The following is a 22,079-nucleotide window of genomic DNA, read 5'->3' as shown; positions in this document are numbered from 1 at the left end:
ACAGGGTAACCAAAGGAAAATTTATAGATATGCTTTCAAATGTCAAAATATTTCTTACCTCTTTTAGTTTATATAATTTATTTAGCAATACCTATCACATTAAATATGATAGGTATTATAACTATATAAATGACAATCCTTTATTTGAGTATCTATGATTAACTTTTTTTTGTTGTACTTTAAGTTTTAGGGTACATGTGCACCATGTGCAGGTTCTTCTCATGTGCTTCTCATGTTCCCTAGGGCCACTGGCCTGCTAAGATTTCTCCTCCTGAAAGGAAAAGCCTTTTTTATTATTAATGTTTCTTTAAATCCCAACTATACAATCACTAAAAAGTGGAAAAATGATAAAATATGTGTAAATCCATGTTTAATTTGTCACTTACTCATCACTGAAAACATTCCTCATCTCTTTGTCATATGCACAGTTGTCTTCCCTCGAATTCTCAGGAATGTTTTTGCCTGATGCTTATGTAAGTTATCACAAGCTGTTTCCATATTGGCCATGGGGGATATATTGTTTGTTTGTTTGTTTTTAAATGGAGTCTTGCTCTGTCACCCAGGCTGGAGTGCAGTGGCGCGATCTCGGCTCACTGCAACCTCCCCTTCCTGGGTTCAAGGGATTCTGCTGCCTAGCATCCCCAGTAGCTGGGATTATGGACATGTGCCACGACTCCCGCTCATTTTTGTATTTTAGTAGAGACTGGGTTTCACCATGTTGGCCAGGTTGGTCTCAAACTCCTGACCTCAAATGATCTGCCCACGTCGGCCTCCCAAAGTGCTGGGATTACAGGCATGAACCACTGTGCCTGGCCAGAGATATATTGTTTAGATGCACCATCAGTCTCACTGCCACCACTCCCTTTACAGGTGGCAGCAGGTTAAGCTTACATTATAATTTATCATCATTATTAACATATATATGTGTGGATATATGAAGGGCACTATGGGGATTTTATATAAATATGGAGCAGTGTGGTTCATGCCTTTAAGGACATTAAAATAAAATTCAATCAGAAGCAGTCACCATTTGCAATGCTTAATCATGTAATATGGTGACCATGTGCTGATGGTTCAACATCGTATTTCCAAAGCATTAGTGCTTTCTTATGACTCAATCAGCTTCTGCGAAGTTATGCAAAAACTGCTAAACGTGGAGCCTTTTATGTTTTCCTATTTCTGCTACCAAATTCATTTAATAGAAATAACTCTTTGAGTAAGTGCACTTGCCTACTGTGGAAAACACTGTATTTGGTGGCAATGTTGAAACAGCCAATATGAGTTATAGGCATTTACTGCAATAGAATCAAGAAACCTATTTCCCCCTTCAAAATCAATAGAAAAATTGCTACTTACACTAGGTATTCTTTGTCTTTGTAAAGACAAATGACAGTGTATTCTGTTTCAGGGTAGTTGAAACATTTCTCAACTGGCAAAGTTGTTTGGTCCTCTATTTTACCTGTGCAGATAAAAGGATCCTTTTGCATCTCAAAGGCTAGAGGCAATATTTTTCACAAATAAATAACATACTAAAGTGATTGTTAATTTTTAAAAAATTACCCTTTTGAAAAAAGATAGCACTGAATTTCTGACAGTAAACACTAATGTTTCTTTATCAAAATCTTAATTAAAGTCATGTATGCAAAGCTGAAATGATAGATGTTTTACAATTCAGGTTATATAGAGAGAATATTTTCCATTCATGAAGTTATTATTAATACCCTAATTTCAGCCTATGCAGACTTTTCTTCTTGGAATTTGAAATGCTTTTATTATTTTTGCATCTTGAATCAGTAATCTTAAAAGTTTTATACTTGAAAATTTTCTGTTGGATAATTATTAAATATTTTGCTGTCACAATAAAATTGTACCCTGTATAGATGTTGTCATGATTCCTTATTAGCGCTACTGAAAATATATATGTATAATTTCTCTTATTTAATAAAAGCACATTTATTGTTTGTTTATGAGTATCTGCAAAAATTAGGCAAACATTGGAATCCCATTGATCCACTCATATTAAAATGCACTTAAATGGGAATGTGTATGAGTACATAAACGTGATTAGTCAGTACTGGGAGCTATCAGAGATTCACTGAAGCTCAAATAAGTAGTAACCTTTCATATCTTAATTCCTCCCTAAATTGTTTACATCCTAAGAAAATGTCAAAAAAATAGCAAGTACACAGATTTAGTATTTCACCAGTGACTTCCAGAGAGCTAGAAACAGGATTTATGAAGAATTCACATGTTATGATTTTCATTATTCAATAGCTAATGTTACATGGATAAATACATTATTACTGTTGTACTATTGCTTGCTACTGACTGGATTTCTTCATTATACTCCTGAGCATCATGAACTGAAAAAACTATAGAAATGATAGCAATATCATCTGATTAACAACGGGCAGATCAGTCCTGGTACACAATGCTTTATACATGAGGCCAAAAATGACTTTGGATTAAGAATATTCTAGTAAAACTTCTGCATCCAAAAGGAGCAGGAAGAATGCACACATTTTAATAATCTTCAAAAGACCAGTTTAGCTAATATCAATATATATTTAGAGGTTGTTGTAATTTCTATTTTTTCTGTATCTGTTCAATTGTCCTGTGCAAAGCAAAAATAAACCAACTATGTGGTCAAGAGTAGTGGGCATTCACATTCAGACAATTTGTGTATTCTTATAAATGTGTTTAATTACAACTGCTTCAAAAGAATCCCAGATTTTCAAAAGTTTATTTTAAGTTTGGAGACTAGACAAGGTCATACTGGTTTTACATCCTACGTGATATAAGTATATACACAAAGAAAAAAACAACATTGGAATATTACACAGCTTGAAGGTTTGCAAAGGTTATTCGTGTCTTAGTTATTTCTGTACTTAATGACACATCAGACGCATTGAGTATTATATTTCATAATTTGTTGACTAGCAAAGATACAATCATTAGTAACCCAAGTCTTCAAAATTCACACCAAACTTTATGAAGTCATTCAGAAAGAGAAAGTCAATCCTAAAATTAAAATTGGCAACTATGATAAATACTTTCAAAAGGATGGTAGATAAAATGGAGATGTTTAAAAGTTTAGTTTCATTAATTGTAAAATTAGCATGTTATAGTTACTCAGTATAGTGAAGACTAGGTGATTCTTAAGTGTATTCTACTTAGGTATTTTATTGGTTTTAGTGTGAATTTAAATAGAATACATTTACTTCACTTTGACGTCATTGACATGAATGACACAAAAGCTACTTCATAATACTACTTTACAATAATTTTCAACATTTCCATAGGTTGGAACCCCTTTGCTGTCATCAATTTTGGGGGTCATGGAACAATAGATATCCCGTTGGACGTGATGTATTGTGAAGAGCACATAAAGCAGAGAGAAAATGAAAAAGCAAGAGAAACTCATTTCAATGTTTTTTCTAAAAGGTAACAAATATAATTTTAATCAACTTCCTTGGAAAATATTTTTAAAACAGGTATCAATAGAAAAAATTACAAAACATCATGTGAAGCTATAAATAATTTTGGAAAAGTAAATCATCATAAAGCATAAGTAATGATCTTAAAAATATACTCTTAAGAATGTATGTAATTTGCAAAGGAAAATGGCTAGATATTTGATGGGACAGTAAACCTTGAAAGAAATTGGCTAAAGAGTATGTGTGTATATTTCTGAACCTAAGTAATTATTTGTCACATGACGTTAAAATTTAGCCAGTTACAAATATTTTAAAATCCTAACTTTAAAGTTATCTAAAAAAGGCAATATGGAGGAAATAGTAATTTTGTTTTTGACAGATGTTGAAAACTGATCACCATTTCAGAGGCTTCAAATTCATAATTTCATAATAAGAACAAGAAGTAGAAAGCATATGGGCAAGGAACAAACATCTGGCCAGCCAGTCCCCTTAGACCAACTAATTTTGCTCTTATTAAAAATGCCAATACGATTGACTTTCTCTTTAAATTCTTCACTATGATTGAAGACCACTCCATATATACATCATTAAGAAATGCTGTTAACACATGGACAGACAAGACAGTAACAGTCTAGTGGCTTTTGTTATGCAGCACAAATATTAAAGGAAAAAAATAGCAGTGTTGCGTAGGATCTTAACATTTCGTACACATACCATCCTTTCTTTTCCAATACACTTAATTTAAAACTCCAATAATTCTGTCTAAGCCTTATAAAATAAATACTTGTAAAGCTTATAAATTAGATGTTGAAGACTTTTATGGAGGCAGTGTGAGCTTTAATTTGAGAGACATGTCAATGAAACCTCCAGTGTCAATAACAAATTGTTATGATAATTGCTTATTTTTTCAGGACCTTTGAAGCAAAATAAATAGAAATCAATTTTCATCTTGAAAATGGTTTACTACTTTGTCATTAGTAAACACTTTGCTTCTCACAAATAACTCCACCTGTGCCTTCCTGGGAAACTACCACCAGTTTCAAATCTCAATAAGATGTTAGTTTCACAGGAAATGTGGAGCTGAACAAAGAAATGATGAGTATGCTTGGCCAACTATGCAGCACTATATTAATATTTCTTTGCTAAATTTTTAATAAAATAAACAAATAACAAGCCTATTTTTTAAAGTAAATATAAGGATATGTAATTACCATCTAAATGAAGATTTAAATTTAAAGAGACATAATACATATATTTTTTGTTCTTTTGTGCAAACTGAGAGTACGGGATTCTTTATGAAGGAATTATTTGGAAATTAAATCGTTATGGCTTCCTTCAAAAATAAAACTGCAGATTTAATTAATGAATATTAAATACAGATCAATCTACTGATATGCAGGCATGTTCTATATATGTGAGTAAACATGACACTTCTTTTAGTCAACTAATAGGAAATTCAATTAGAAAAAAATTGAATTCTTCTGGTAATATACAATATTAAGAATATAGAATAGAACCAAAAGAAAAAGAAGTCACGTAATCTTATTAGAAATAATGAAAGTAAAATGAGAATTATAATATCAGTACTGCATGTTACATATTCTTCTTTAAAATTTTGTAATAAACATTGACAGTGTTTGGTAGGCACAGGGAAACAGGATAATGCAGAGTCATTACAGAAGAAAAAAACTTATTGCTAACATTGCAGTATTCCTTTTATCAGAATTAGGTGGGTATTGATTGCAAAAGCTCTATCAACTCTTGCTCTTATTTGATGACTTTGAGATCTTTTTACTCTTGCTATAAAAAGAAGGCTACTTCCTTTCCCTAATATATTTCTACCAATGTGAATAATTCAGGAAACAATGAGAGAAAAGTAATTCACACTTAATGTGTTGTTACTTAAGAGATTTGACCAATAAAAAAATCAGATTAAATCATTGAAAAGGCAGGCTTAGACTCCCTTAAAAACACAGTTAGTTGCCTACCATAATTTGAGCACTTTTTCATGAAAAAAAAAAAACCATTCAGTTTCCTACAGATTTTGCACAGTTCATTCCATGGAGATACTTTTAGGGAAATAGGGAAGAGGGTTGTGAAATGTAGCCTCTCCTCATTCCTCCTCTGTGCAGCCCAGCAGCTCTGACCGCAATGTGATCCTCCCGTACCAGGACCAGGGAAGGATTCTTATGTGTCGTGCATAGATGGGAGGGTCGATGACATTTTTTCTGTGAGTGTCATTGTCAAAATTGCCCTGGAAAACCTAGTAAAGAAGAGCAGAAAATGTCAGTCATACAGCCTTCTTTCTTTGAAATTATTTTTATGTTCCTGTTTGGAACATTTTCCCCAAACATGATATTTGATAACTATTAATTTTCTTTTCTTCAAAATATATTGCAGCTTCTTTTTAATAATAATTATTTTAAATTAAATGGTCAATTAATGTTTGAAGAGTTAAACCTTTATTGTTTAATGCAGGCATTCACAGGTCTATCATTTTCCTCTGCTTGTTTCTCTCAATTAAAAAAAATACAACAGGTATTCATTTTTTGCTTATGTCACAGGCTGACGTTAGTCATGTAGCTTGCTAAAGATGCTCTCTTCCAAGGGGTGACTCAGAGATCCAAGCTGCTTGCAAAGTACAGCTATCATCTGGAGCATGTGGCCTCCACATTCACAAGGGGCAAGGGAAGGCAGAATTAGCAGACTGTGCAGAGCGTTTAAGAGAACAAGCATGGAAGCAGCTTATATCACTCTGTATATATCTGTTTCACCTTACCTAATTATATGACTCCAGCCTAACAGCAAAGGAAGCTGGGCACTGGAGAGAAGCACAAGGCTATCTGGTGAGCACTAACAGCCTCTATCACAGTGCCTTTTGCCCACTTCTTCTCACATAGAGAATAAAATTAGCCCATCTCCAAATGAGACAACACAATCAGTGCTGTTTTTGAACTGTTTTTCTCTTCTTTTTCGGCTTCATCTATTAATTCCTGGATCCATACAATACTATTGGGATCAGTATGACTTATAATATCCTGACACTTTTCATTGCACATCTGTTCTTCTTTCTTCTTTAAAATGCTTTGTTTTTTTTTTTTGGAGCTTTACTATGGCCGCTTGCTCTTCCCTAAAAGACTTTCATAATAACTTGGACAAATGTCTGCTTCAGAAAACAAAACAAATTTAAAAACACTGGTACCCTGATAGGAATGGCATTAAATTATAAATTATGTTGGGGTAAACTGAGGTATTTATATTATTTAGTCTTTATCTGAAGATTTTATCCTTTTTTTCTTATAGATTCTGAACATTTCTTATTAAAGTGATTTTTAACTATTTTATATCTACAGTTTTAAAAATTTAGATTTAGTTTAGATTTTTAGATTCAGTTTAAATTTTTAGAGTAAAAATCTCTTCAAGGCTTTCTGTTTTTGCTTTATGAAGCAACTTAGAAGATAATTTTCTTTCTTGTTTGACATCAAATTTCTTTCTTGTTTGGCATCAAAACATAACTGTGTGGCCAAAGAGACACCTGAAAATAAAATCCTTAAAGTAGAAAACAAAAAACAACAAAACCCTGTCATCACATGTCAGAAGCTACCATTCTTTGTTAGGAACCACTGTCTATTCAGGCCAGTATAGACATCATCAATAGGAGGCCTCCAGGGATCATGGAACAAAGCAACATTATCTTCCATGATGTAGTCAGAGAGGTGGGGCATATTTCAGTTTCTTTTAGCAGTCATCGAATAGGACTCTAAATATCAAAGAATCCCTTGGGGATTTCTTGCACATACGATTTCTTTAGAAAATCATCTAGTTGGTAAAAGTGTGCTGCTTTTCATTTGTCCTAAACTTAACTGATTAAAAGTTTTAAAGAGATTCCCATTGTTCTAACTTTTTGGAATTTTTGCTCACATCATTCAAATAGCGAGTGGTTCTAAGCATTTTTAGATAGATTCCCTATGGCTAAACATCAGCATTTTACATCAGTATTAAACACCAGTATTTTACTAAGATTTCAAGTGACCATCACTTCATCCCTCTGGGCTTTTGTTGCCCCGTTATAGATTTCATTATTTTTCTTCTGCTATTTGGAGACTACAGTTGAACCGCATCTGGGATTTCAGATATTGTGGAAATACAAAGGTTGAGTGAGACTTTCTAAAGTTTTTTTCTATTGATTGTATTTGCTTTGTTTATGGTATCAAGCATACCATTGGCCTTACTGACTGTATCTGTACACTGACCTGCTATTCTTAAGGGATAGAGGACAAAGGTAAAGATCCATTTTCCTAGGGCAGCATGTGTGTGTGTGTGTGTGTGTGTGTGTGTGTGTGTGTGTGTGCAGAGGTGCTGGGCTGAAAGCTCAGAATTCTTTATTTAACTTACATAATTTCAATCCTTTCTGCTTTCATCCAGAGCACTAATGGAGAAGTTAAATAAGAACAGTCTTTGGTAGCTCTGATCCTCAGAAACCCTGTTTTTATCTAATTCTACCCATATAATGAAAGAATCTGAGATTTCGAAGAGAACTCAGAGATGTGCTATCAATAACTTTTCACTCTAATATTTCTAACATGGAACTTTCAGCCTATTCATGGCATGCCTCAATACAATAGGACAGGTATGTATTTAGACAGTTTGAAAGTCTATCTTTTTAGAAGACTAAAATGTGTATCTCTCACTTCAATCTATCGAATCTAGTGCTTAATTCTCAATGAATATAGAACAAACTTAGCTCACCAAAAGAACTTTTTGACATACTTAACAATAATTGACACAAACCTCTCAAAAACTCAACTTCAGTGCTCTAGGCTAAACATTCATGGTTCCTTAAAAAGTTCCTCATGTTGCATGATTTTCAGACTTATAATCTTGATTACATTCCATTGAATAACATCTGTTTTAACTATGGTTCAATGAAAGTGTGGTATTTATTGGGACACAGAATGTAGACATACTGTGAATAACTCAAAAGATAGAGTGCACCTTTGTTGTAGATGCAATATTTCTATCAATGCAGTCTAAAATGTAGAATAATTATATTGCATTTTGGGTTATAGTTGATTGATTTATGGTCAAATACATTTTGGATATTTTCATAATTTCTCCTCAGTGAGGGTTTGCCAGTTTTTTTACTTGTATCTATTTTATAAAGCAACCATTTATATAAGTATATAATTCTGATTTTTGTGGGTGACGTAAGGGACAGATGCTTATTAATTTATAGTTCAGGATCATAAAATTTATTTTTATGTACTTAGTGTCAACATTACTTGAATTTTTTTGACTGTCAAAAATTTCAGAGTTACCACTTGAATCAACGCTTTAAGTGATGTAAAGTCTTATGAAAATTTTCATGGAATTAGTATGCATGAATCACGTCAAACATTTTTCCATTTGAATAGTTTGGGAAAGAGCTTTCTTTGTTTCTAATTCTAGGGCTAGATTTTCAGTAATATTTTAGGCTAATCTAAAATTTATGTTCTACTTTGCCCTATATGCAAGCATTCCAAAAATCAAATTTTTTTTATTAAAAAGGAAAAAATATTAAAATATATAGAAAATTATTTTTAAACATTTTAGTTAGTGGTATACATCTATATTATATTAAACAAATCTTATTAGAAGCTTTGCATATATGAAAGTGATTGGCTATAAAAAGTCTGAAACCAAAGTTTAATTCTTTTAGCCAAAATAGACTGCAGCTATCATTCAGTGAATTCAGTTTTCTAGGAAAATTTACCAGCATCCTGAAACCATTTCATGATTGAATGGCTAGTATATTATTCTTGATGTTTTTCTCTGCAATCAATTCCACTAAACTAATGAAACTCTGTAACAAAATTAGCCTCAATATGAGTACATTCTTCCAGATGTAATAAGGAAACAAGAAATTCATTTCCAGGTAAATTTCAATATTCTAAGAAATGTTTCTTTGGAAAATAGTGATATTGAGAATTATATTCTAAGAGGGTTACCAAAAAAGTAGGGGTTTCTGTTGGAGCCAGTAGACTGTGTTAACACGTGTCTATATTGATCATCAGTCTGCAGAATGAGCTGGGGGATTGGCCTTCACTATAGGGCAGCCCAACAACACTACAGCACAAATTGCCATCGACAGAAAGGAACAGAGAGCTGCCACAGTGTCTTCCATCCCATAGCATCCCGAGTAGAACCATTATACTCTAAAGCTGCAGATGAAATAAGGTCATAGTTAACCAAAACAATCTATCAGCAGGTGAAAGTCAAATGGAAACATATTCAACCAAAATGTATACATAGGACCTTAAAGTAGAGCCAAAGACTATAATGATAAAAGTTACACGTCCCAATTTGTGAAAATATAATGTGAGTAATCTACAGATAAGAGATCAAATGCGAAGAGGACTTGTTTTCATATCAACCACTAACTGTAACATATTAGATAATCACTTTATTTTTCTGTATCCAAAAAGAGTTGATCATCTTGTCTTCTTTGCAAGAAACATATATCTAGAAACATCTTAATTTTGAGTTTGCTTGTGTGTACTATCTTGAAGTAAATTGCTGACCATCAAATATTTTCTCTATTGAACAGATCTTCTGCAGAGTTTAGGATGTGTCAAATCTAGTGTAAGTATAGTGTTTACAGACACATGCCATTCCAGTGATCAGTGTACAGTCTACAAAACCATGTGTAATATGAGCGTGCAGTAGATGTTAACCTTACCCAAGGAGGAGTCTGTTTTTTGCCCTCAGCTCCTTGAAGGTAATCTCTAGGCCCTTGGAATGGCTGTCTGAGAAGAGTATTTTTGTTTCCCAGGAGGCCCTGGACCACACCAGATAGCCTATGCTAACATTGTGGCTTACAGCGGGGTCTTCAGGTCAGCTTGACCACTGAAAGGGAGGAAACTCAGGTTAGCCATACAAATGGTCAACCATGTCTAAATGTCGGAGCTTCCATAAAAACTCTGAATACCAATGCTAAGGTGAGCTTCCTAGTTGGCAATACTCTGGGCTTATTGTCACATAATATTGCTGAGAGAACTTACTACTCTCCAGAAGTCTCCAAGACAACTGAAAGCTCATTCCTAGACTCTCCTGGACTCTGCCCCATATGTCTCTTCCCTTAGACGATCCGTATCCGTATCCTTTCATCGTGATAAATGATAACTGTGAGTATGATAATTTTAAATGTGTTTGTGAGTTTTTCTATTGAATTATCAAACCTGAGAATGATCTTGGGGAACTGTGAATATGCAACTGATGTCAAAAGTAAGGGTGGGTTTGGGAAATCCTGAATTTGTGATGAGTAATTGGTGTTGAAGGGCTACAGGTTTCATCTAAGTTTTGTTGTCTGAAACACTGACAGTTGGAAAAGGAACCTCAGTTGTCTGAAAGGGTTGTATCTACAACTTCCCCAACATCGTGCGCCAGCCTGTGACAGACATTCAGGCTTTAAAGTTGATTGTGAACTTACTTTCTATTCTGCTTCTTTGAATTAATCCTCAAAGGACAATCCATTGAAATTTGTTTATTTTGGCCCATAAGTATACTTTCTAAACCTTCTACTGTTAGGTTCTACTCCCTCTATTTTACTTGTTCTTCTTATTTTCAATTTCTGGATGATATTTATTCTCATGGGCATAAACCTAATAAGCATATCAAACAACCGGTGTTACTTGTCCTCTTGCATATTTCAGTAACAAAAATTCAACTTCTTTATTCTCCTGTATTTCTTTAATATCATTTACATAAAAGCTTATAGGTCCTTTGAGAAATACTACTTTGTCCATCTACTTGGGATTCTTTTGAAATCCCTTAAGAAACTGCAGTCAGATTTTCTTAAAGCTATTGTGCATGGTCATATATATAATAATTCTGCACCATAATTCATATTGGATATTAATTTTTATCTATGTTCCTTTTAAAATGATGTTTTGTTCCATAAACCCTTTGAAAAATCTAGACCCTGTTTGCTTCAGAGACTTTGTTGCTTCCCAAGATTTCTCCATGAAACTACCTGAGGCTTTCAAAATGCCTATTTAACTTCAAAAGTCTAATTATAGAACATTTTTGCTTGATGGGAGAAGTGACAAACAAAACATGGGGACAGGTTCCACAGTCTTTCTTTCACAAGGGCATGATTCATTTAAACCATTAAAATGAATATATGGGTTCTCTAAAAAAATTATTTCCATTCCCATTGTTGCTTTCAAGAAATTTCTTGTGGCTCTAAAGTTTGCTTTCTATTGTAACTACGTAAAAAAGTAGATTTTTGGCTTCAAGAAATACTATATTTTACTGAACGAATCTGGCTTTGCTTCATGTTCCCAGTGTATATAAATCTCTGATTATATCCCAAGAAATTCTTTACTACACCACAAATTTGATGTTCACTTACAATTCTTGTAGCATGATTTGCACTCTACTGCTCCTTCTGTTAGATTTTTTTTTCTGAAAATGCACAAATGAAAGATTCCAATAATAATTGGCCAATACATAGGCAAACGTGTTTTTTCTTCCCTACCCTGGCAATAAAAGTCCACATTTCTGGCCCTTCATTGCTTCTCAAATTGCCAGATTCTCTTTGGTTTCCGTGTAGTTGACATGAAGGCTGGTTTGGGAACATAATTCTTCATTGGGAAAGAGAACTATGTGATAGCTTTCTAAAATTCATTATTTCTTAGATCCTCTGGAATTTGAGAGTATTGGAAAAGAGGAGGAAATAGCACATTTTTGATAATTTTTTTTAGAACATTTAACTTCTGGCATTTCGTAGAAGAGTTCAACTGCTCCTAAAAAGATATGGGATTAGGGCATCCTATTCTCCCCAGTAGTATCAACTTGTCTATTACTGGCAAGCTGGCATAGGTAATACTTGTGATTCCCTAGTCCACTGTGAGAGTGAAAAGTTGAGCTAGGAATTGCCAACATCCCAGTCAGCCAGATGAGAGACAAAAGGGACTGGGGGCGGAGTGGCCATCTCCATTCATTCTATGGACTGTTTTCTTGCATAACCTTGGCTTTAAGTAGCTGGAGAGCTGGTAGCTCTTTAGAAAGAGCCCCAAGAGCCTCACTAGGAAGTTCATGTTACCTTTTTTATTAGGTCTTGACCTTGGGCAAAAGACGTAGTGAAAAATCAAAGCAAAAGAGTCCATCCTCCTTGACTGTTACCTTCCTTTCCCCAAGCTTGCTGGCATTTAGAATGTAGAGTCTAAAAGCCAGTAGGTAGGATACACCACCATATTTAACTTCTTTTATGATGAAAGTCTCCTTAAGTAATAAGAATATCTTAGGAAATATATCACATACGATGATTGCCTATAAAGATTTATGAAACATAAAATATGCCATTCTAAACTGTGGCTATATATTTAAACTATCTGCCTTCCACTACTCAGATTTTGACTGCCATAAGAAATATTCCTACAGAAGAAGTAGAATTGGGAAATCATCTGCTTTTCAAAGACATCTCCAGGAGATATTACCAGGAATAGTCGGAAAGTAAGGGCATCTACTTTTTTCTTTTTAGTAGAACATGAGAAATGTAGAAATGCCTTTCCTCTTTTCTATAGAAGTACAGAGCAACTTGCCTCTCTATTGAAGCTCAAAGCTCATCTCTCAAACTCTCATCCGAAATCACAATAGGTATTTTCCATCTCATCAGAACAATTTGAGACTCTACCCCGACTCTTCCCTTCATGGTAGATATATAAATGATGTGGCAGTAGAGAAATTGGTGTATTTGGTAATTCTTGCCACATTAGGAGACTTTTCCTCACTTCAAGTCTCATTGAAGAGTTTCACCCTATCCTTGTCAGAAATGACTTAATATCGAGCTCCATGTATGAACACAGAAGTGATTTAAGCACTCAGTCATGTGACTTCTAAGCCAGACTGGTGATGAGGAGAAAAGAGTATTAGGGAGTGAGAGAAGACAATCCTGGAGATGGATGCAGAGGTGGCAAAGTGGAATCATACAGCTGAAGCAGGGTGCCTAGGTGTGAGTGTGAGCGTGTATTGCCTAGGCACAGAAAGTAGTCATTCTCCTTTATCCTCTCTCCTGAGTATCCTCAGTAGACGATCTGGTCCAGCTACAAGACATAGAAGATCTTAACTGGGAACAAGGTTGCAAGATCAAATGTTTTGAATATATTTATACTAAAGAATGTATCATTTATCTGAATTCAAATTTAACTAGGTGTCGGTATTTTTATTTGCCAAATCTGGCAACACTATATGAAGAACATGAGGAACGCTAGACCTAAGCTGAGCAGTCACTAACTCTTCTTTGGGATAAGCTAAATTTTGAGTCTTTTTTTCTTTTCTTAATGAGTTGAGGCCATATTATTATTAAAATATACTTGATCTCAGAAGAGAAAAGTAAACTTTGCTATTACTTATGGCTATTGGGGTATTACAAAAGGAAGAAAAGAAATAAAAGTAAAATTTTGTTATATAAAAGTTATATTATTTTCACTCATATATGAGGAATGTCTTCCTTTAATTATTATTAAATATCAGACATTTCATTTATCTGTTCAAAATTGATTTTGTTTCTAACTTTATTGGAAATAAGGAAATTAGTTCTTGTGTTCAGTTTTCTGAGTTTGGTCCTCTGCTCACAGCTTCAGAAAAACTGAGAGGAATGCCTCTTCACACAGGTATAATCACTGTATCTGTCTTTTGTTAGTTATTTTTTAATCAGTTTTGTGTCTCAAATTATGCCAGAAGCTTTTTGATGATGAGAAATGTGTTGCCTCTTTGATAAGTGTCCCCAAAGGGCTTATTACAGGTGTGTTTGTCCCAAGAGTGCTCTATACATATTAACACACTTTCTCTTTGAGATTCAACCAAACGAACTACATAAAAATCACTGCCAAATGATTAACTTTATAGGGTGTGGCAGATTCAGAAATCTTTTTATAGTTTTCCATAAACATGGGTATATGACAGGTGTCATTTGTTCTTCATATTTAAACTGTGAAAAAGTAGAAAAATACTGCCACATGAATTAAGTCATTGTGAAAGTGTTAAAGGGGAGACTTTTAATTGCTTAACATATTGTAGCTGATGGGTGATGGTGGATAGTAAAAATGGCATATGTATCATGTAGAACTAATGTCCTTGAGCATTTTTTACCATATAATGAACGATCAAAATATTAGTTGTTTGGTGATTATTTAGAAATAAAATGGGTTGAAATTTCTGCTATATTCTAATTGATATAGTTTGGATATTTGTCCCCTCCAAATCTCATGTCAAAATGCGATCCTCAATGTTGGAGGTGTAGGATAGAGGGAGGTGCTGGGTCATGGGGGCAGATCCCTCATGTATGGCTTGGTGCCCTCCCTATTGTATTGAATGAGTTCTTGCTCTATTAGTTCACAGAAGAGCTGGTTGTTAAAAAATAACGTGGCACCTTCTCCTCTCTCTCTTGCTCCCTCTCTTGCCATGTGATGAGCCTGCTCCCTCTTTGACTTCCGCCATGAGTAAAAAAAGCTTCCTGATGCCTCACCAGAAGCCAAGCAGATTCTGTTGCCATTCTTGCACAGCCTATAGAACCACGAGCCAAATAAACCTCCTTTCTTTATAAATTACCCAGTCTTAGGTATTCCTTAATAGTAATACAAAATAGACTAACGCCACTAGTCAATGGTTAATGCATACTTCAACAATCAAAATAATGACATAGTTTCTATCATACTCAGATTGATCGAGTACTTGTTTTCCTAGTAGGAAAGAAAACTATCAGATTCACCTAAAATAGCATCGTAGTTTTTTCCGTTAAAAATGCTAATTTTCTCTCAGTTAACATCTCCTGCTTTCATCAGCTTCATCACTACCTCTTAATGAATGATAACATCACTGAATCTTAAATAATTTATTAAAGTTTGATAGTCAATCATTCTACTGGGGAGCTAATCACTCATCAATATTTTTAATATGTTAGCATTTTTAATCAATGCATAGAGTCACAGTTGGGCTAACACTTGATGAATTTTCTTAGTAGTTGTATGAGAATGCCTTAAATAAAAGCATGAGTAATTTTTTTCATTGAGAAATATTGTCACTATGCAATTAGGTCTATTAATAAATAAGTCACACATAAACATGAGGTATTCAGGATTTTAAGTGTACATGTTTTTAGTGATTTCTGATGAGTGATGGAAGATTGAGAAGATAAAAATAAGATTTTAACTTTTTTGGCATTTGAGCACTGGGAAAAGTAAGGTAATAAAGCATGTAATAATAAACAACATTTAAATTATTTTTCATTTATGAATATTTTACTTTGATAATACTGCTATTTAACATATTCCTTATGTTTTTCACACATACTTTTTCCTTTTTTGCAGAAACATGTGCTAACTTGAAAATCTATATTGTTTCAAATTTTAAGGGAGTTTATCAAACTCCCTGAAAATGTAACTCTGAGTTTTGGAGAAAAAAGATAATTAGCAAGAAAAAACAATATGCATATATTTATTCTTTGTTACTGTATTATCCTGACTTGTTTTCTGCTTTCTCCGTAAATTTATTGAGAACGATGTTTCATAGCATCTGTACTAGGTGGTTATCTGTCATTAAATAACAGTCATAGCAGTAGGGACATTATTCCTACTCCTTGCCCCCAACCCACCCTAATATTGGTGAATTTTATAAATTTTCTGCCTGATGTATATTTGTTTCTACCACCTAGTTGTTGTTAGACAGCATCCTGCTTTTGCTCTTTTGTTTTTTAATGATGAAGTTTAAAACATCCAAATGCCATCAAGAAAAGTAAATGCTTCATTGGCCAAAATTAACTGCATATTTTACATTGACAGTGTTTAATATCAGAAAATGTGAAATAATATACAAAGGATTTTCTTAGAAACCTCAAAATCAATCCTTAAAGAAGGACAACTAGCTTTCCATTGATGTTTCCAAATAAACTGAATGACTTCTTAAAAAATCACTGAGCTCCTTCAGACAGAATGGCTTCTGGTTGTTCCTGTGGCTAATGAGTCACTCTGGTTTGTCTTTTATTTCCAGCATGTAGCTAGTTGTTCCATTCTACAGTTGCACTTACAGTGGGCACTAGCCCTCTCTCTGCTCATCTCTATCCCATAAGCCCCATCTCCTGTTCTCCCCTTCCTTTCCTGCGCTTAAACCCTTCTTTACCCTACATCCAAGAACAAACATTTTAGTTGTTCTTGGATCTAGGTAGGACACTTGGAGCTTATGTTAAACGTGGAAATGGAAGCATAATACTTTTTGTAGGAGACCCAGGGCTATTTGCCTGTGGACTTGCATCCATTTTTTTCTGTCTTGTTTTTGATCCCAGGCCTCTGCTTCACAATTGATTCTGATAAGTGGGTCCCTATTATGTTCTCTGTGTATCTTAACAACTGCTATCACACTACTCATTGATGACAATATGCTGATTTCTGAATTCAGTTTACTTAACTAGATTGTCCTTTCCCAACTCAGCAGGCAGATCTAGGCCTGCAAACCACTTTCACTTGCTAAATCAATTATTCTGTACTTAGATATTTCCTGATATATTTCATTCTTGGTCAGAGGCCTTAGCAAAATTTACAAGCATACCATTCTATTTCGGGCATACTAGCACATATCCTAGTCAGGTCTCATAATATTAAATTACAAGGAGAAAAGCAGAGAAACTTCTGAATAACAGTTGATACCAAATGGTATTTATTTAAATAACAGTATCCATGATGTGCTTATTACACATTGCATGCCTGTATTAAAACATCTCATGTACCCCATAAATATATATACCTGTCTATGTAGGCACACAAGTTAAAAATATGCAAATTAAAATAAATAAATAAATAACAATGTCCTTATTTTTAGACAATTCTGAAATAATATGATGGTCTTCTTAACTTTAGTTTCAATTAAGTCACTCAGCCACTGAATATTTCAGTAAGTAAAATAAAGTGACTACATGAATTTCTATCATGTAGGGGCACACTTCACTTGCTATTACTGAATCCTAGTGTTTTGTATAAAGTCATATATTTTTTGGAAATTGCTTTTTGAAAAGCAGCCTCCTTTCTTTCCTTCTCTGCCTTATTTGAAAAGAGTAACAGGACTCTGAATGGATGAAACTAATGGTCTCCATGTAATATGGAGAGAAACTGTCCTTGATCCTGCTGCTCAGAAACACGCAGCTGCTCCCTCTTGAAAGACAATTCACTCCCTTTGCTTTTCCCCCTGCTATCATCTTCCTCTGTGATTGCCACTGACGATTCCATTTTATTTACTCCCTAAGGGATTCTTCAGGTTCTAAGTGTCTCACCCAGATCAAATTTCAAAAGAACAGCATGAGTATTATTGACTACTCATCTGACCTCTGCCTTACCCATGAGTTGGACTTTCAAGGTATTAAAAATTCAAATTTAATTTCAGCTCTCCAAAACTACTCACTTCAGCAGAAATGACAGGATGCTCTGTGACATCTGTAATTACTGTTGAATTTGAATATATCCTTCAATACAGACCACGGCTGTCAGCTTTATTAATGAGGACTGATGATATTGCTGCTCCTATTTTTCACACCCATGTTGAGAAAAGGAAGGAGGTTGAAAAGGACCAGGGACTCTTTTCTTCTATTGGAGAGTGATGGACTTTTATGAAACTGACATATCTATGTGCTACTTCTTCCCTAGAGTTGTTTTATCAAATAATATACCCAGTAGGTTATATTTTGACTTTCCCAAATAAACGATTGACTCAAAGTTTTTCCACCTTTGCTGAGCTTCTCATTAGACTGGGAGACTGTGTCATATTCAGATTTTTTTCTCACGTGGAGTCTGCCAACTGAATACACAATTGAATGAATATAAACTTCACCTCCTTCTAGATGATCCCCCCATCTAATCTGCATCCTAAACTATTTAAATATATTATTTCAATTTAAAATTTGTTTAAAGCTAGTGTTTACTTTGTGATTTTTGTAAGGGAATTGGCAAACTTATTAAAATATAATCTTATTTTTAGAAACATTGATTCACACTGACTTCCTCTGACCACTTAGAGGCCAAAGTCCTAAAGAATAATAATAAAAAATTCAATTCTCACTAGAAAAACAGAAAACTACACTTAGTTTCAAAAACTTAATTTTGTTTTTGGCATCAATTAGTCATTTTTCACACACTTGCTTATTATTTAAATTAGCTGGGGCCTCTGTAAACATTTAGATTTCCAGCTCATCTCCAGAGAGTCTGAAGCAGGGCCCAGAAATATGTGTTTTTAAACAAGCTCTCCTCATGAATGCCATAATCAGACAATTATGGTAACTACTGAATTAGAGAGTTCACCAAGATATTGCAGTTTATTTCTTGATGAATATATGTGTGATTCATCTTTAAGGACCAAGAAAGTATTATTGGAAACAGGGGATTTTGTTTTCTGTTTTGGAAAATCCAGGTAAAGTTTCAACTTTTCAACTTATGCTTTTACAAAACCCTCGATAATTTTAGGGAGGGAGATGAAATGGAGTATTACCAGCTTCTTTATTCCTGAGAAAAGAAAGCTCCTATGGTGTGAATTCAGACTTATTTAAACACTATGATGTTATGACTAATATATTGGATGAGAAAACCCATTTTTATTTCTAATTTTTCCATATAAGTACTCTTCCTGAAATTTATTATTGCTTTACTTTGGCTTATAACCTGAAAAATTAAATACTGAAAGTGTTTGTCAAATTTTGCAGTTTTCCTGCTAAATGCCGTAAAAAACAGCTCCAAGTGTATAAAACAAATGTCACTTTCATAAGAGCAAAGGAACATTTGACTTTCAAATAAAAATGTACCTGAATTAATGCTGTAGAGAAATATAAAAGTTAGTTAAGTGTTAGAAAATGCTGTAGACTAGTAAGGGGAAAATAAAAATGTATGGACTGTAATGAGAGTGTCATCATAGGCTCAATTATAAGAGATTTAATGTGGAATTTAGCTAAAAAACAACACTAAAGTAAACTGCAATTCTTGTGAATGCTATGGGAGGGTATTCAAAAACTGACATCTCAATAAGGAGAACAGAGTATTATTTTTCTTCAATTGACTTTTGGCATGTGTGTGTACACATGTATATTTATTACATATATTTAGATACTCCTGTTTGTATGCCATATATATATATATATATATATATATATATATATATATATATATTGCTTTTCTGAGGCTTAGTCATTCTGATTAATAAAAACAAAGAGGCCATTGATACATTTTAGAGTTTTATACCACTTACTGTAAACCTAGAAAATTGCATTTATTTTCAGATTACTTTTCTGAAGTAATCTGTGTCTGGATCTACATTAGGCTTCCACACCCACACTCCAAAAATCTATTAAAGCAAGCAGTCAATAAAAACAAACAGCACAAAAGAAGACTTAGAAGCTTTTGTTTATACATATTTCTGTTTGAAAAGTGCATCTATAAAACATCTTGCAGACACACGTTTTGCCCTGAAACATTCAATTCATCTATTATATTTATCTGGATGAAAGCTTGTGGTTGAATTGGCACTTGTAAATATTGAAGACTTTTTTTTTCCTCTTATGGAAAGTAACCATGGAAAACAAGACAAAAATAATGTTAAGAATCAATAGGAGATGGCTTACTCAACCTCAGAAAAAATTAATTGCTAAGTAGTATTGAGCCCTTTTAAACAGAAGAGGACATCTATAAAGTATATATGAAATGATACGTAAAATATCTAGTAGAACTAGTAGAAATAAAGCAAGAGTTATTTTGATACCTATCAAAAACATATTTTATTGATACATATGTATATTTACATATAAAATGACCATATTTTCAAGTGTTTAAATAACTTAGGCAACACATTTTCTCATTTGTTTCATAAAATTCTTTTCTATGTAAAGATGGAGAGATCTAACGCTCTGTAATTCCTTCTTCCCCATAAAAAATTTCCTTATAATAATACTAATTACTGAATTTTTATCTACAGTTTATTGGTGTCAGTTGTCTTCTTCAATAGTAAATAACAAACTTAGGGTTTTATCTTAGGCTTTTCTTCATTATGGCTAATTAGTTACAATATTAAAAGCAAACTGGTTAGATTTCTTTTTAAAACTACCAGTTAAATTGGCTGAGTTTAGCCAATTATCATATATTTATAACATAAAAATGGTTTCATTAAAAAAAATTTATATTATATGAATAATAGTGTGCTTTATGGTCTCACAGGAGAATTCCAGCTCACATTATTTTTAGTAAATAGTATGCATCAATCTACTTTCACAATTTTCCAACTTGCCTAGTAGAGTCTATTTTTTTCTTAACAATAATATTTATTTTGGTTCGATGTTTGAGGTGATGGAGATCCCAATAACGCTGATGTGATCATTACACACCGTATGCATGTATTAAAATATCATATGTGCACCTCAAATATGTACAAGTATGATACATCAATTTAAAAAAGATTTATTTTGGTCATGTCCAAATTGTATGTTACAATAATTATAGTTCCTAAATATGTGGATTAATAGCTATAATCTATTTTGCTTGTGTTTATGGAGGTAAGTTTCTGGGCCTTAACATTCATTTGAAGGTGGATTTCAAAAGTTTAAACTATATATCACAAATCCTGAAGCAATCACAAAAAGAGCAAAACGTTATGGCTGATAATTCAACAAATACGACTAAAATGGAATCACTGAAAATTTGATTAATCTAAAAGAGTGCAAAAATAGGAACAACAAACAAAAATAGATGTGACAAATAAGAACTAAATAGTAAGATGATAAATTTAAATCCAATTACATTAATACTCCCATTAAATATAAATTGTTTAAATGCTCCACTTGAAAAGCAGAGATAGACTGGACAAAAGAAGATCAAATTATATGCTGCATAGAAGGAATACTTTTCAAATATTGAGTACAAATAGGTTAAAAGTAAAAGGATGAAAAAATACTAAAAAACCATATGCTAAGGTAGCATTCATAAAAAGAAAGCTGGAGTTAATCGATATCTATTAATATCACACAAAGTAGATTTCAGAGCGAAAAATAGTACCAGGGATACAGAATTTCGTTTTCTAATGAAAAAGGGTTGATTTGATCAAAAGGACATTAAAAATCTGTTTATGTATATATCAACAGAGCTTCAAAATACATCAAGCAAACACTGATATAATGGCAAGAAGAGACAAATCTATAATGACAGTTGAAAATTTCCACATTCCTTTCTCAGTAACTGATAGTACAAGTAGACAGAAAATCAGCAAAGATATAGAAAACCTGAGTAACTCTATCAAACGACACAAAAATTTTATGTAAGTTTCAGATTGAGATAATGAAATAAAACACATTAACAAGAAAATATCTAGTCTACAAGAAAAATTAAATTACTCACATATTAAATCACTTTTTACATAAATGGAGACAAAAAAGTATCTCAATAGTTTAATGGTTTAACCATAATTTTCTTTATGCTTCTTCCCTAAACTAATCTATATAAAGATTTCACTATTATAGATGTGCTGTTTACTGAACTTACACATGGATAAGTAAATACTCATCTGTCTTAAAATTAATTTCAAGCCTGTATAATTTATGAAGTTTAAAAAAATTAATCTTATGAAACATACACTGAATCAGAA

The 22,079-nt window shown here is 33.2% G+C and overlaps 1 protein-coding gene across 2 annotated transcripts in view; it reads right to left on the bottom strand.

Moving 5' to 3' along the window:
• Nucleotides 1-2,724: 2,724 nt before the first annotated feature.
• The window catches only part of EDIL3 (EGF like repeats and discoidin domains 3), a 437,362-nt gene continuing 418,007 nt past the window's right edge, over nt 2,725-22,079 (bottom strand). For both annotated transcript variants that reach the window (XM_032156906.2, XM_032156907.2), the window contains one exon: nt 2,725-5,700. In XM_032156906.2, the coding sequence (XP_032012797.1) occupies nt 5,551-5,700 (150 nt within the window). In that variant the 3' untranslated portion in view covers nt 2,725-5,550. The remainder of the gene's footprint in view (nt 5,701-22,079) is intronic.

The sequence above is a fragment of the Hylobates moloch genome, unplaced genomic scaffold (assembly GCF_009828535.3).
Source record: "Hylobates moloch isolate HMO894 unplaced genomic scaffold, HMol_V3 SCAFFOLD_6, whole genome shotgun sequence".
Classification (NCBI taxonomy): Eukaryota; Metazoa; Chordata; class Mammalia; order Primates; family Hylobatidae; genus Hylobates; species Hylobates moloch.
This window is presented reverse-complemented; position numbering and strand designations above follow the sequence as displayed.